The following is a 16,623-nucleotide window of genomic DNA, read 5'->3' on the forward strand; positions in this document are numbered from 1 at the left end:
GAGAAATTCCTCGCTCACTTATTAATTAATATCTAAAAATGATGGAACAAGGGCTGCCAATTTGAGCCTTACCAATAATGCCAATGTTCTTGGTATTGTCCAAAAATCTATCAATAATATGCATAAACCATGGATCCGCAAGTCCCACAAATTTCAAAGTGATGATTACACGCGGTTCATGGAATCTAGGCGAGAGTATGCCCTGTATTAAGAGTGGAGATGTGTGAGAATCCTGACTTGTTGGGATTAAAATAGAGACTGCTGCTTTATGACATAAAATGGAGACTCAAAAGGTCACCGCGCTTTGATATATCCCGAAGTTATTACAAAAAAATTAACCTTGCATTATGAGATAGTGTTATGCCAATGAATCTCTGTGCTCCATGGCCAAAGCAGAGGCAAAATCCTTCCATTAGAATTGGTTCCTGTTGATTAAATTATGCTATGATCTCCACTACCTAGCATACAGCAAACAGAACCCGCTCATATTCGAAAGAAGCGTGACACAACCAGGAGCCACCCACAAGCACCATCCATATCAACTCGTTCTTTCCACATTGCTCTTCGTTGGTCGTCATTCATCATTAATTTGGTCGAGACAGATAGGTAGAGTGTGAAAAAGTCAATTTGAGTCGGTTAAAAACTGCATAATTATGGCATTGTGAAATGTGTAATCCTAATTGTCACTTACGTTTTTCCCTTGTTGAAATGAGCAAACCCTCATTACATTTAGAAAAAAAGAATTTAAGAACGGAAAATACATACCTCAACCTTAATCTTTACTTTCATCATAATCCATGGATATAATAGTGAAAATTCAGTTATTTATAAAATACAAAATATGAAGAAAATATATCAAAAAAGTGTATTTACTCTTATTTTCCCTTAGGACCTTGCAAAGGATTTTTTTTATAAAAAAAAAATATGATTTTTTTAAACAGATTAGCAACTTACAACTTTTTAAGAACCTTCATTATCAGTGGTTGAATACTGTCGAATAGAATTTCAAAGAAATTGATTTATGCAATTTCATTGCAACAGTTGTCATCGCAAGCCTCCTTCCTGCATTTGTAAAACATTTTTAAAGTCAGAACGTAAATGGACAAACTTCTCCATAACTTATTTAGTAAAAATAATAATTATGAAGGAAGAGAAAAGTTTACCATGGTTTCTTCAAATGGCTCCGTGACGTTCCTGTTTTTAAATGGTATGTTGTACAATCTACACGGGTAATTGCAATTAGGGAGAGAGAGAGAGAGAGTAACTTTGTGTAGTCAAAGAAAATGATAAGGAATTGAGATGTACAGCCACCGTAATGGATAGAATTGATCCGAAAGTACAATTACACTATTATGAAACCATCATAAAGAAAATAAAAGGATGATAAAGGTATATATACATGCCATTAGGAAGATGTTTATCTCCCCCCCCCCCCCCAAAAAAAAGAAAATTGTACTCACATGAGGAAGAAGCTGCGTGGATCTTCAAAGCTTGAAAATCAGGAGCTGACGCACACCGTATACCTATTTTGATAAGCATTTAATTAACAGGATACTTGTTAAACACCCAATTCCGAAAGTCTAGCATTTCCTATATAAGTTTGGAAAAGTATGGTGGTAATTGTAACCCATTTTGGCCGGTATTTTTTTCTTGATGTGAAATAATCATTTAATCTTAAATTACGAATTTAATAGCTTGTGTGCTACGTTGGGACGTATACTGTTATAAAAGATTTTAAAAAATAAAAAATAAAAAGATAACGTGCCACACACCAAGGTCTACTTTCTAACTTTCTCAGTCTTTAAAGCCAATGTGAACCTCGACCCAAAAAAAAGAGTCAATGTGAACCGTAGAAATTATAGAAAAGTTGGACTTTAAATTCAAACGAAAGAGACTTCTAGTTTTTGGCGTGGTCGTCACTTGTCAGGATGGAGTAATGTAGGATTCACAAAGGATTCCCATGTCTTTTAACTTACGAGGAGCAACAGTGTATGCGGTCCAGATAATTTCTTTTCCTTCGAACCAGATAAAATATTGTTCTTAATATACAAGGAGAGATATGAACGTTATGCGTCATCATAATTTATATTGTTCACATATTGTGAAATTTGCATCAAGCCTCTCGGAAAAAACCGGCCCCTGTAGCCCCTCAGCCCTTTCCACAATGCCGTGGGCAAAAACCAAGGCAAAATTAGTAAACTCATCACGAGAGGTTGAATGACTGACGATGATCGTTAGATGTTTATTGACAACCATTATCGGTTATTGGATGAACGGTCGCGTTTGTTTGAGCCCGATAACTTTGTTGTGAATTAGCCCACAGCATTGCAAAAATGCCCACAAATGTTACTTGCACAAAACATTTAGTGTAGATTTATTCTTCTATAGCTAATAAATGTTCATCCTAACGAAAATATGTATATAGAAACGAACATCAAGTATAGATATATTTATTCTGTGAGAATTGTAAAAATTTCTGCCTTCATTGTCGTGTAAGAGAAAGAAAACAACGATGGGAAAAGAAGATGATTGGAAACAACTTCCGAATGAAAATAAGAAAAACGAGCTTTCATTTTATCTCACAGAACTTGGGGAATGCTCCTGCCCAAGTTGTTCAAGGTTAAAAAAAGGATCTCCAGTGAAGATAAGTTCCCAATGGCGGAAGGCACACTCCCATTCAAACTATTAACAGACAAAGCGACCATCCGTAGGTTCGACAGTGAACCGAGCTCTCCAGGAATCTCTCCAGTTAGTTGGTTGACTCGAAGATTGAGTTTTACAAGGTTTGAGCAAGCGGATATGTTTGTGGGAATTTCACCGACCAATGAATTGTTTTGTAGTGCTAAGACACGAAGGCGGTGCAACAGGCCGACTTGCGAAGGGATTTCATGATCGAGACTGTTGTTTTGGAGCCGAATTTCCCTTACGAAGCTCAAATTCCCAATATGAGGAGATATTAATCCGGAGAGTCCTTGTGATGACAAATCCAAGACCGTGACCCTTTGGTGCCTCCAGCCACACGTAACGCCATACCACTGGCAAAACCCAATGCTATTGTTCCATGTGTTGAGCACGCCGACAGGATCTCCGGCTATGCCAACCTTAAATGCGAGCGGTGCGAGTCTATCCGTTTCATTGGTGGTGGACCAGACTTGGTTAAAGCATAAAGCAAGAGCCATACCAACAAGCAAATGGCATGATTGAAACTCTGTTATACACATGCTTACGAGTTTCATGATTCAAAGCCCAAGGAAGCAGGTAAATATGAAAGCAAGGCAAGAAGAAGCGAGAGATAGGATTGGTGCTAGGATTTTTTTTTGGTAAGGAGGATTGGTGCTAGGATTGGTGCTAATGGAAACGGGAAAAGTGCCAAAAAATCCTAAACCTTTTGCATTGGTGCCAATTTAATCCTAAATCTTTTTTTGGTACTAATTCAGTCCTAAACTTTTTTTTTGTGCCAATTCAGTCCTAAATATTTTGCATTAGTGCCAATTCAGTCCTAAACTTTTTATCTTTGTGTCAATTCAGTTCTTCCAATCAAATTTGGCCGGATTTTGCTGACGTGGACGCCGGTCGGCAGCCGGTCACCGGCACTGACGTGGATAACTTTAATAATATTTTTTAAATTTTCTCTTATTTTTTTATTTTCTTTTTTCTTTTTTTTTTCCTCTCCCCTCCCTCCTTCCTCCAGCCAGTCGCCGGACCAGCGACCGGCCAGAGGCCAGAGGCCGGCACACCAAGGTCATTATGAAGGAAGAGAAAACTTTACCATGATTTCTTCAAATGGCTCCGTGACATTCCTGTTTTTAATCTTAAATTACGAATTTAATAGCTTGTGGGCTACTTTGGGACGTATACTATTATAAAAGATTATTTTTTTAAAAAAAAAAGATAGCGTGCCACACACCAAGGTCTACTTTTTAACTTTCTCAGTCTTTAAAGCCAATGTGAACGTCGACCCAAAAAAAAAAAAAAACAAAGTCAATGTGAACCGGAGAAATTATAGAAAAGTTGGAGTCTAAAATCAAACGAAAGAGACTTCTAGCTTTTGGCGTGGTCGTCACTTGTCAGAATGGAGTCATTTGGATGTAGTATTCACAAAGGACTCCTGTGTCTTTTGACTTATGAGAAGCAACAACGTATGCGGTCCGGCTAATTTATTTTCCTTGGGGAATTCACGTTAGTTTATGAGGTATAATTTCTCGATTTCTCTCGAACCAGATAAAATATTGTTTTTAATAGACAAGGAGAGATATGGACGTTATGCGTCATCATCGTAGATTATATTGTTCACATATTGTGAAATTTGCATCGAGCTACACGGAAAAAACCGGCCCTTGTAGCCTTTCTACAATGCCGTGGGCAAAAACCAAGGCAAAATTATTAAACTCATCACAAGAGGTTGAATGATTGACGATGATCGTTAGATATTTATTGACAACCATTATCAGTTATTGGATCAACGGTCGCGTTTGTTTTATCCCGATAACTTTGTTGTGAATTAGCCCACAACATGGCAAAAATGCCCATAAATATTTACATTCTGTGAGATAAAATGAAAGCTCGCTTTTCTTATTTTCATTCGGATGTTGTTTCCAATCATCTCCTTTTCCCATCGTTGTTTTCTTTCTCTTACACGACAATGAAGGCAGAAATTTTGACAATTCTCACGGAATAAGAGTCGAGCCCTCACTAGATCCACGAGGGCCGCTCTTGCTCGGGCCGCAAGGATCAAACCCTTGCTTGTGGCCAATCGCCGGCCACAGGCAAAAGGAAAAGAAAAGATAAAAAAAAGAAAAAATCAAAAGAATTTTTAAAAAATGCAATAATTGTTCAGCTCAGTGCTGGCAACTCCAAGTAGAATGGCCAGCGGCCAGCTGGCGCCCAAATTAGCGATTTCCGGCCAAAATTGACTGGAATGACTAAATTAACAAATCGTCGAAAAGTTTAGGAATAAATTGACATAATTGAAACGTTTATGACTAAATTGCCAAACTGTCAAAAGGTTTACAACTAAATTGGCACAATTGAAATGATTAAAACTAAATTAGCCACCGCAAAATAGGTTTAGAACTTTTTAGACAATTATCCCAACTATGTAATATTATGGCTCAACCATAAAACTCTAATCGACCCAACTTCCTTATTATATATTTATAGACCCTCAATGAATCGTTGATGCTTTCAATTGCCGGAGTAGATCCTCCCTCGCCGATGTTCCTGATTATTCTTGGTTTGAGAGAGAGATTATCTGGTGAAGCATAACCAATTGTCTCTCTAAGCCTCACTGAGCTCATTTGATTAGCAAGAAGAGAACTAGGAACTGGACCGGACTACGTCGATGGAAGTTTGCTGGAACTTCATGGACCACTCGACCTGCATTTCTTGTTGGTTTTAAGTACCTGAAGACGGCCTCCTCTTGCTACTTGACACTTTCACGAAAATTTATTGGATAAAGTCAATTTATAAATGACAACGGACAGAACCAATAAAGGCGCGCGATGTGAGATGACACGACGGTGTAGGAAGTGGATCATCAAAGCTCTCACACATGCAAGAGACTACTGTCGTTGGAAATCAAGGATTATCACTCCAGGGATTTTAACCGGTCTTTGGTGACAGTGGTTTTGGATAACGAAAGAGAAACCAAAGGTTATCATGCCTTGCATTACTTCCTAAATCATTAGGCAAATGCCGTTGGCGCCCAGTACATCTGTATAACTCCAAGCAAGCAATCAGTCAGATCTCAAATGATAAAATGATAGAACCTTATGCCTCGTTCGGTAAAAAGTATTGAATCTGATTCCTATTCGGCGTAACTTTCAGGAAGCTATAGTTGGATTGAGAGAGAGAGAAGATATGAAGCAGAAGCTAAAGCAAGCGGGTGAATGTGAATGTCTTGCATTATGCAGATCAGCTGCTATTTCTCACGCTCAACAGTATGCTTTTCTAGATACTCATATTGATATAGCATACAACAATTTGCACTACCAGGCAATAGCATTATGACTATCTGTCCCTTACTATTTCCTTCCTATGTGTTTGCCGAATGTCTGATTTTGGTAAGACAGACTAGGTAACTAAAATATATTAACTGCTCCGCAGCATACTAATTCTCTAATGTATGACTTTCTAACACAACTCAGACGTATGTCTTAACAATCTCCCCCTCATGTATGAGTACATTGAGAGTGGCCACCAATCAACCCCAACTCCAAGACATTGGAGAAATCACCAAGAAAGAACCCAAGTCCGAGCCCGTTAAACCCACCTTCACTTAAAAACTTAAGCCAATGAATTATAAGCCAACTCAGATATATTAACGGCTCCACATCACAACAATTCTCTGATATGGAACCTTTTTTAACACAACTCACAGGTGCATTTAAGTTGTTGGAAACATAGGCATGGCCAAGGAGGGTGCGAAAAATGCTCAACGGGAAGGCTCTGGCTTAGTATTGGCTATTAAGTGAGAGGTGGCTCAACAGACAGAATTGTGACAATTTCATCAGCGACAAGGTGAATTTTGTTTATTATCACTGCGCTGGTCATATTTCCACTTCGATTATGTATTCACTCCACCTTCACTTGCATTGGTCATTAAAATCTATCAGTCTTCAAAATAAACATCAACATTAGGCCGTCTCAGTTTCCATGTATTCTCTGAGAAACTATACATCATTATTGACTATGATACACACAAGGAAGAGACAAAAGTAACACAATCACCAATATGACATAACACAAATCTCTATGCATACTGGTCAATATCACTAGAGACATGAAAAACATTCACAAAGATCGAAACAACAATCGATGCATCCAAAACAAGCGAGGCCAGTGCAGAGTTGCGAAAGAACGACTGCGCACCGGTCATTCACATAGGAGCAAGTTTGGATGAAGCACATGCAACAGATACGATCCAGCAGCATGCTGCAACAGTTCGAAGCTGCCTTGACCAAGACACCCGCACCATCGGATGGCTTTTCTTCAAATCCTGGTGGAATATTTTTCACTGTTGCAGTCAAGTTACCGAAGCCTTTACCCAAACTTCCCAGCAAAATTACCCTCTGGCCCTTCAAGTCCAGCATCTTATTGAAGTTCACTTTTTCAGGCACCTGTTTTAAAGCGAAGATAATGACCTTATGTTGATGAAGAGAAGCAGAGATTTGAAATCAGCTTCATCACTTCTGATATATTCCAAAGTTAGCTACATATGAGTACATAAATGGGATTGGAGAATCTCAAGGTGCATTTGGTTAAGACAATGTTCAGTTCTTATTTTCACTATAAATGTTTAAAAATGTGTATGTATATCTAATGATTTTCTTCTATTTAATTTTCACTTTTAGAACATGTCTGGTACTATTAACAGAATATCTTGTCTGTTTCTTGTCCTATTTAGGATTTAACATCTAGTCTTTCCTGAAATTTCAATTTCCTTCCTCTTCCCTTGCAAACCAATGAAAACAACATTGTGTTGCCTTATTTCAAAAGCAGGGGAAGATTCATTTTGACCACTTTCTGTTGTCATTAGAAATGAAAACTGCAAAACTAGATGCAGTCTAAGTTTTCCAGATGAAACCAAAAACCACTCTGTAAATATATAATAAAAGTACAGAGGTAAAAGGATACACAACAGACAGACTATAGAAACAAATGTTAAAACTTAGGAGTTCTGCAGGAGTCATACTTATTTAAATCAGGTATAGCAAAAACAGTTTTTTTTGGGCCTGATGCGGTATTTGTATAAGCCTATAGGACAATGGTAGAAACTACTAGGTCATATAGTGCTTAATCATACCTCTAGTATAAAATCAGATGTTATTTTCTCACGAACAGTTTCGAGTAAGATCATGCACGTATACTCCGATGGAATCCGCGATTGTATGCTCGTTCTTGCAACCTATAATTAGACAGCACATGAAAATGTAAGTAAGCTGAAAGTAACAGTAGAATGAAAATGGTCATGATGCCAATCCATAGTTGCTGCCACGCTGCAACATACCATGCGCTTACATTATGAATTAACCAATTGAGAGGCCAATTCAGAAAATTTCTGTATGACTAGATGTTATTAACTAAACTGTCTTAGCAGGAATTCTGGGTATAACATGTGTTAATAAATAACAATTGATTTTTCTGGTTAGAATGATTTCATCTCGAAAAGGTAAATTTGTCTACGAAACCTTTTTTGGAAAGATGTCCCCTTCCTGCAAAGTGTCATCCAGTCAAGCCCTTGGGAAACTCACATGAATGATACTACTATAACATCTAGATTAAATCCTTCCATGCTATAACAAATTTTATGTAGTTCAATGAGGTTAGAAACGAACCTTCTCTGCAAGCTGTATACTCTTATGAAACCAAGCCTGTGCTGTGAGGTCATCAATTTGTCTCTTTGCAAGTATCTGACAGAATATTCAACAAAGAACTCAAAAAAGTGAATGTCATTCTGACATCTCCAATAATATACATTCACTAAACTAGATTGATTTCAGGTGAAGCTTGGAGGCATAAGAGGACCAATATAAATATAATAAAACTCCCTATTTGAGGCATCATCAACAAAATTTCTGCCACGTTTTCGTTAGGAGAAAGCAATCTGAAAAAATATGGATTGTAATAGAAAAAAAGGCATCATGGTGAGCTTTGCATCAAATAGGTCATTACTCATTAATCAAGAATGTTAGACTTTCAGTTTGAAGTGTAAGTGAGGCTGACAGCATCCTCTAGAAACTCCATAGCAAGCTTAAGAATTTGCAAGATATTCATTCATCCAAGAGTATGTATTTAAGATCAAACATTACTCTGTCAACAGGGACATCCTTCACATGTTGCACTTTCAGATCTATCGTGCAGACGCTCCTATCTGCCAGAACACCACTAACTCTTGCAAGCTCTGCAAATTTCCCAGAAAATCTGCCCGATACAATTAATGGACTTCCCGATGAAAGGTCTGGAATTTGAGAGGGATATATCTGTCAATAGAATGGAAAGCACCATACGGTCACTCCGTGAGGGATGCATCTTCTCTTAAATGAGTAACTTGTGATTCAATGAGAATAGAGAATTGCAATTCCCAAGATTATCACTCCTCAAAAGCATTCATATCTGTTGGTGATTGGAATTTGGAATTGAATAGTTGCTTGGAGAGGAAATTATTACCTCAAGTGAATCAAGATTTTCCAGAGCGTCCACAGCAATATCAGCCATCATGATTGACAATGCATTAGCAAGCCACCTTTGCATTCTAAGTTCAACTAACTCTGCTTATGTGAAAAGGACCAGAAAAAACAAAGACAAGATTAGATTTTTTGCCTTCAGAGAACTTCACAATTTTAATACCCATAGATCTTTATTTGGACTGAGCAGAGATTGGAGAATCCTAACACCCTTTAGACAAGCTCTATTATTGCCCTTCTGGATTAAAACAACCTCATGTCAGAAATCATGTAGGTAAAAAGTCCATCCAAGTCTATTGTTCTAGAGCCGGATGGTCATCAACTTCTCCATTTTCAGATATGAACACTTTTTCCACATAAGATAGTTCCCAACCCCACTAACATTAGCTGATACAACTGAATTGTTTCAAAGGTATATTAACCCGTAAGAAACTTTATACACTTTGAAACAAAATAAAAAAACCAGTTACCTGCATCATAGGCAGCATCATGATAGCCCCTTCCAATTTGAGAAAGCATCTGGAGAAAGTAATTGTTGCAGTATGCACCTGGAAAGAAAATCAGTTCGCAATAATTAGCATAAATTGGTACACCCCTCTTATATGGTTCCACCGCAGTATGTCTTTGACAACAAATTGCCACATAACACAAAGCCTAACCTCACAATCATAATGGTTTTCTAGGTTCATATTATAGATCTAAATTCAAGCAGTACATATATAACATGGCAATAGCTTCATCAAAAATTCTTTGGCAGACAATTTCTGATAAAGTCAATTAATATAAAAGCTCTCCTCTTGATGTAGTCACCCCATAGATTATTTAAGGCAAAAGGACACTATAAGTGCCATAAGTTGTGTACGGAGATCACTTTGGTGCCATAACTTTTTTTCGGATCACTTTGGTGCCAACTTTTTTGAAAAACGATCACTTTAGTGCCAATGCTGACATGGCCGCCGGAAATCTGACGTGGCTCTTTTTTTTATTAATTTCCGATGCTGACATGGCTCACTGGAAATCTGACGTGGCTCTTTTTTTGGCCGGAGTCACTAAAGTGATCTCTTTTCCTCCGATTTGGCACCAAAGTGATCCGAAAAAAAGTTATGGCACCAAAGTGATCTCCGTACACAACTTATGGCACTTATAGTGTCCTTTTGCCGATTATTTAAAGTACTATGATATAGCTCAAAATTGACAATTTTCAATTTCATGTATGTCTGACTTAATGACTGCACCTCATACAAGGAAGCACACTGAAGTTATTGTCCTTTATGGGTAAGTATGAACTGATTCTCTTAATGACAGTTATCATTATATGTTGCTCCTCTGATTACATAGTTTGACTGCCAAGTGATGAATGAATTGTGATTGAAAGATAAAAAGTAGTGGTATGCTTGCGATGTTCCCACAAATGAATGCACTCCAAATCCTACATTCATCAGGTTTCTTGCTTGCATAATTACATAAGCACTTATATTCCTTTTGCTGTAGTGCTTCACACAACGCTAATCTAGAAACTTGAGAGCTGCAACCAATGCTTTATATGTCGCCCAATGCAAAAGTGATCAACTTTGATACTCTTTTGTACTTTATTAAAGATCTCTTACCTATTCCAAAGGTGCATATGCGAGGACAAATTGGTAGTCCACTTGAGCAATGATCTTTCACTTTATTGCAGATCTCCCGCTCATTTTCAACAGCCCCATCGGTGACTAGGATAATGAATGGTATCGAACCAGTGGTTTCCGCCAACAAGTTCATTGCCTGCGATTGAGTAGATAAGTCAGTATGGTAGGGAAGTATTCTAAACTAGTATGTGAAAGTGACAAGCCAACTATAAAGCGAGAACGGCATTAAAGTTCTTCATATATTTAGAATTCAAGCACCTTCCAGTGGCAACAGATGTACATGTTCAAACCTGTTCTAGAGGAAACAAGATGTCTGTGCCACCATTAGCTATAAAGTTGGCACTAATCCATTGGGTCGCATTTGAGATCGCCTCTGGTGTTGCTGGCTCCATCAACGAGGAGAATAAGTGAACCTCATTGTTGAAAGCTATTATGTTGAAAGAATCCTGCTGTGTGAGCCTTGAAAGCGATTCCAATATTACGTTCTTTACATTCATCAGCAGGTTTTCCATGCTCGCACTTATATCAATCACATACACAACTTCTTTTGAATATACCTGTCAAATGACTACATAGGACTTAGTAAACCAACAATACTAATGCATAGATGTTCACGAAGAGGAGGTCGGAATACTGCAGGTTCTTTACATAGCATGCTCCAGCTTTGCATGGAATCAAACGAGGAACCACTACTTCATGCAGACGAAACTTTAAATTCTTAATATTGACAGTAAGTACAAGAATCAGTCGCTGGTCACCTTTTATATTATCCTTTCAAATACGTTTTAATGACTATTAGGTTTTTCTTACATTTCTTATTAATGTTTTTAACTCGGCATTTTCACCATGTTCCTAAATGAGTGAAAAGGCAAGTCGTAGCTTTCACTATCACAACCAGCATAGGAGACCGACAGCAAGTTTATTCATTATGACATTGAACACCAACTAGATTGGGAATGAAAGTAATATTCCTAACACATATCCAAGCATAGGTATATTAAATAGAAGTAAATAGCAAAAACCTAACTAACCTTGCCACTCTGGTTTTTTCCAGGGTAAAGATACAAGCAGAAGAGGTCTCGTTGATCAGTATCATGAAGAGATGGAGATTGCAAGAGCACACCCCCTGATATGTTCGTCGTTGAAACCTTTAGGCATGGGGAAGATGATGAGAGATAAGAACACTTGCATATCAAAATAGTTAATCATGGTAAAGTATGGACCAGACATCTTTACATCAGACTTGGTAATATTAATTCCCACACGCCTTGTTATTTTGAGGTCCTATATAGTAGTAGTTAAGAGAGAGAAAATAGAGGGCCATACGGAATAAGAAAATTTGAAGTCCTGACTTGACCATGTTGGAGCTTCTGCTTCATACAAGCAACTTAATTTACCAGCCTCGCGCCGCAAGTCCTATAAAGTCACAGTAATATCCTTATTCCAGCTTTTGCTTGGAAATCTTAGAGCGCGAGAAAATTTATGGGACTCACCTTCAGCGGGTGGCTAATATAATTATGTAGCAGTTCTATGACAGTACCAGAGTTCACATTCAACAGCACCTTTTCTTTCTTAGGCATCTTCCTAACGACAGGATTAACATACGAAGGAAAGGTAAAAGGTATCCTTAAGCAAAACTGGTATCCTTGATATGTTAACTTCTGAGACCAATTTGCCTTCACTGATATGGTTGACCCTCCAACAACCTACAAAGTTAAGATGGTTGGAATATATTAGTTTCACCATGGTTTAAAATAGAAGACCAACCTGATGCTGGAAATCAATATCTTGAGTGGGATGGTGGAGAAAGATATAAGAGACTACCTGTGGAACTTTAAACATGAAAGTCTGGGAATTCAAAAAGTTCCCCTCTTTAGCTTTTGCCACTTCGGCACTCATATCTTCCATATCTTCCACAATGATCAGTTGACTGTTGTATGATCTTCCAGCAACATCTACCTCGATACCTAGAAGCAAACCCTGTTAGCCAAATCATGCTTCTTTTGAGAACATAATTAAGAAAAGAAGGGGTAAAAGAAAGTTTAGATGTTTACAAGTTTAGCACAATTATATAATTGGAAGATACCATCAGCACCATAGAATGCAGAAGTGGTAAATTTAGTTCAGTTATTCAATGTGCTTATATGATGCCACAAAAATATTACCAAATTTTTATTTGCTAGCTAGGCATAAGACAAGGTATCAAGGTTGAACTTCTATTAGCAGTTCCAAGTGGTCGCCAAGACATTGTCGGGAATAAAATCCAAGAAGTGAAAATGGTGATAGATAACGGAAAACATTTGAAGTATGATTACAATAATTTCACCACAAAGAAATTGTAAAGAAGGGATAGCTTCTCCTATCACAAGGACGATCATGATCCGAGAAGAAGGTGTCACAGCAGTAGTCAAGGAGGTTCTGTCTCTGTTCCTTTGATTTCCAATGTAATTGCAATGTTAACAGATGATCGGCACTTGTTTTAGGCTACTATAGATGGCCCTTGGAATAAAAGAAGGATCATTGAGCATCCTTGCATCTGAATCTAATGTACTCTGCTAATGATGATGTAGAAAAGTAATTTTCCTGTTTTTAGTAACGTCGTGTATATGGTCAACTGCAATGGAACCAATTAATACAAACAAAACATTGGCATAGGTAAACACTGATCTTCTAGGACCATTTCTCCGCATGGATGTGAAGAAGTGATCCGCCAGCTCATGCTTACCCATTTTGCCTAATCCCTATCTAAGCTTGCTTGACAGTAAATTATCTTCTAAATTGGGAACAACAGATATGCAATCATCACGTCCTGATGCCAAAGTTCCTTTCCCCGTTTTCTTCTCTAGTCCGTTCATCAAAATTTCTCCCAACAACTTGCCTCAATCTTCTGACTAATTGTCTAGTCAACGGTTCCAAGAACCAAGGCAGCTTGGACTCCAACACATACTAATAGAAAGCACTGAGCAGCGTGCACATGGACGTGCTCTCAGATGCTAATTAACTTACATGATATAATAGACATATTCTGTATGAATTCATCCATTCCATATATATTTTCTAAATCACTGCCAACCAACCCAGAATCCGACCAAATTCGTTAAGAAAAAAGAAACCTATCATTTTCACATGAAGGTATTAGATAAATAACTCATAAGCTAACAGCCGGCAGTAACAGAGGCCAGCTCCAGGAAAGCTGCCGGTGGCTACATGCCTGCCCTCGCCACCCAGATGGTCGGTGCAACTATGAACTACTCTTATTTTCTAGTCTATGAAATTTTCATGAAAAAAATTCTTATTTTTTCTCCGTCCAAATCTGACTTCCGTGTTCCCATTAATCGTTAACCCCCAGTTTATTCACAATTTCCATCTGTCGTAATCTTTCCACTATTATTAGCAGCAAAAGGAGTATGAAAACCTCAAACGAATTTGTCTCGGCATGGCTCCAAAACCAAATTGCGCAAGCAAGTATCCAAACACACAACCAAAACACATGCACGCTTCCAAAAAAAATCCTTTAAAAAAAGTGAAGATGAACCCACTAAACTCGATCGTGACAGGTCACTAATGTATGAGAACATGTATGAACAGTGGAAATAAAGTCAACATTATATGAAAAATAGCTCGGTGAAGAAACAACGAGAGATGGCACAATAAGGATAAACGAAGATATCATTCTAAAGCTGACCGACAAATTCACAAGGAAAAGAGAAAAAGCTTGGAGGAGGCATGAAACTTTTGCATAACGAGCTCGTCACATTTTCAGACATGAGAAAGCAATTTCTTTTAGCAAAATCGATCCGAGCTATCTACCTGCTCTCCCATCGGTATCGCGACTAGACAATCGCACCTCCTGCCCGCCATGATGCAGTGCACGCGCCACCGCCCCGCGAAGCTCACGAACGCCGTGTCCAGGTGGCAATCCACCTCCATCGCGGCCTCGTGCATCTGAAGCGGCACCAGCGCCGGCGGATCGCACCGTCCGTGCACGTACGGCTGGTAGCTCGGCACGTCCGGGTTGTCCACCACGGTCGGGTCCGGCACCACGGCGTAGACCATCGGCGCTGTCGGGAGGTAGCCGTCCGGCGACCTCGACATGGCCGGCGGGTCCGGGGCCGGGGCCGCGGGGGCGCCCTTGCCGTAGTAAATCCGCTTGGAGAGCATGAGGCCGTAGTCGACGGCGCTGGCGAACTTGCTCGCCATGTCGCCGGCCGGAAAGCGAAGGTGGAGGAGAGCCGGTGAGGGGGGGAAGACAGAAGCGATGGCGATTGTATACAGATGGAAGTATGGGGATTTATAGCTGTGGTCCGGTCAGACAGGACAGAAGTGACGGCGAGGCTTTGGCTTTAGCGTTTGGGATTTTGACACGCATTTTTTTTTTTTTTTTTTTTTTGACACGCAGTTGAAGAGTGAAGAAGACGACAGGTTGAGGTTGAGAGCTCGGGGACTACTGCGTTTGTTTATGGCGTTCCGGCATGTAAGAACATCACACGTGGACCCCAACTGATAATTTTCGGAAAAAGACCAGTAACTATTATTTCGGACAAACGAATTGGGTGATTAAGGGAGCAATAATAGTTCGCATTTTTTTTTTCCTGAATTATGTGTAATTCACGTTGTGAAAAGCAAAATATACTTAAGACTGCCTAATAAGTGGCTCGATAATATTAAGTGATATGATCTCGATGTGAGCGCCTTTATTTTTTTATTATAATATAATTAAGTAATTCCGGTTACTTTTAAGGTATGTTCGAATTGCTGTTGAACCGACCAAAAAGTCTCTTTTAATATTTCCAGTCTATTGCCGAAAAATCATTCCGTTGAAATACAAGAGTACCATTTTAATATTCAAAACTTAACAAAGGATTTGAGTTGCCTTCTCGGTGACATCATGTGTATATATGGTAATTGCTATAAGAAGTTATGGGTGTTCAATGTCAAGCGATTATAGGTGAATAAAATAAGAGTTTTAAGCTCCTAAAAATTCTAAGAGAATATAAAATATCATGTGTGAATTACAACCACGATTGCTAAAGTTTCTTCGGAAATGGGCTGTAGACTCTCCCCTCCAAAGCGGCCAAACCCAATCTCTTGAATTCTACGGTAAATGATTATGCCATTCTCTTTTTTGCTTTCCTTTAACTATGTTTACTTTCATCATTTTTTTTCTTTTTATACACAATTTTATATAATAAAAAAATCTCTTAATTAGTCCATCCGATAAATGATTTTGATAGGAAACTTTTATTTAATCATTTCAGATCACGTTTTTTTTATTTAAGTGAAATACTTTTTTTTTTGTGTCAGAAGTGAAATACTAGTAAAGTAATCAATTATGGGTACTTTTGTCACAGTCGAAGATGTCCTTTCCTATATATAATAACAATAATAATAAAGTATTAATAATACTATTATTATTCTAATAAAGTGCGTGTGGCTATGAATGGATTGTAGCGGGGAACTGGGGATTGTGTTTGGTGAGGGCGTTCGTATCTGGACCGGCGCTATATCCCCCACGCAGAGCATGATTAAGCGAACAAGTTAGGCACATGTTTTGAAGTTATGTTAAGCTAGCAACATTCTTTTCTTGGGATAAGCCGTTACTGTTGCCTTAAGTCAGGTATAACCCCTCTCCTAATGTCTACATGGGCCCATTAAGGAAAGGTTCCTAAGCAAAAATTAGCAACGTATCAATTCCACGATTAACAAAGATAGGATCATATGAGGAGATGAGGGCACCTGGTTGGACGCATAGCTGCCGCAGCTTTGAGTTTGACTTTCAATTGAGCGACTTTCAATTGAGCATTGCTGCT

General features: G+C 38.6%; 1 protein-coding gene across 1 annotated transcript; it reads right to left on the minus strand.

The window, feature by feature from the left end:
* Nucleotides 1-6,635: 6,635 nt before the first annotated feature.
* On the minus strand, nucleotides 6,636-15,087 carry LOC115689578 (uncharacterized). Its single transcript, XM_030615664.2, has 13 exons — nucleotides 14,624-15,087; nucleotides 12,638-12,793; nucleotides 12,307-12,519; nucleotides 12,140-12,229; nucleotides 11,845-11,961; nucleotides 11,104-11,370; nucleotides 10,793-10,949; nucleotides 9,656-9,733; nucleotides 9,169-9,269; nucleotides 8,811-8,981; nucleotides 8,337-8,411; nucleotides 7,805-7,906; nucleotides 6,636-7,118 (listed from the first exon to the last, which is right to left on the minus strand). The coding sequence occupies exons 1-13, from the start codon at nucleotides 15,011-15,013 to the stop codon at nucleotides 6,774-6,776; spliced, it is 2,262 nt and encodes a 753-aa protein (XP_030471524.1). The 5' UTR covers nucleotides 15,014-15,087; the 3' UTR covers nucleotides 6,636-6,773.
* Between the last annotated feature and the right edge of the window lie 1,536 nt (nucleotides 15,088-16,623).

The sequence above is a fragment of the Syzygium oleosum genome, unplaced genomic scaffold, assembly GCF_021117445.2.
Source record: "Syzygium oleosum isolate NSW1041296 unplaced genomic scaffold, Sole_v2.1 Sole_v2.48, whole genome shotgun sequence".
In the NCBI taxonomy this organism is placed as follows: Eukaryota; Viridiplantae; Streptophyta; class Magnoliopsida; order Myrtales; family Myrtaceae; genus Syzygium; species Syzygium oleosum.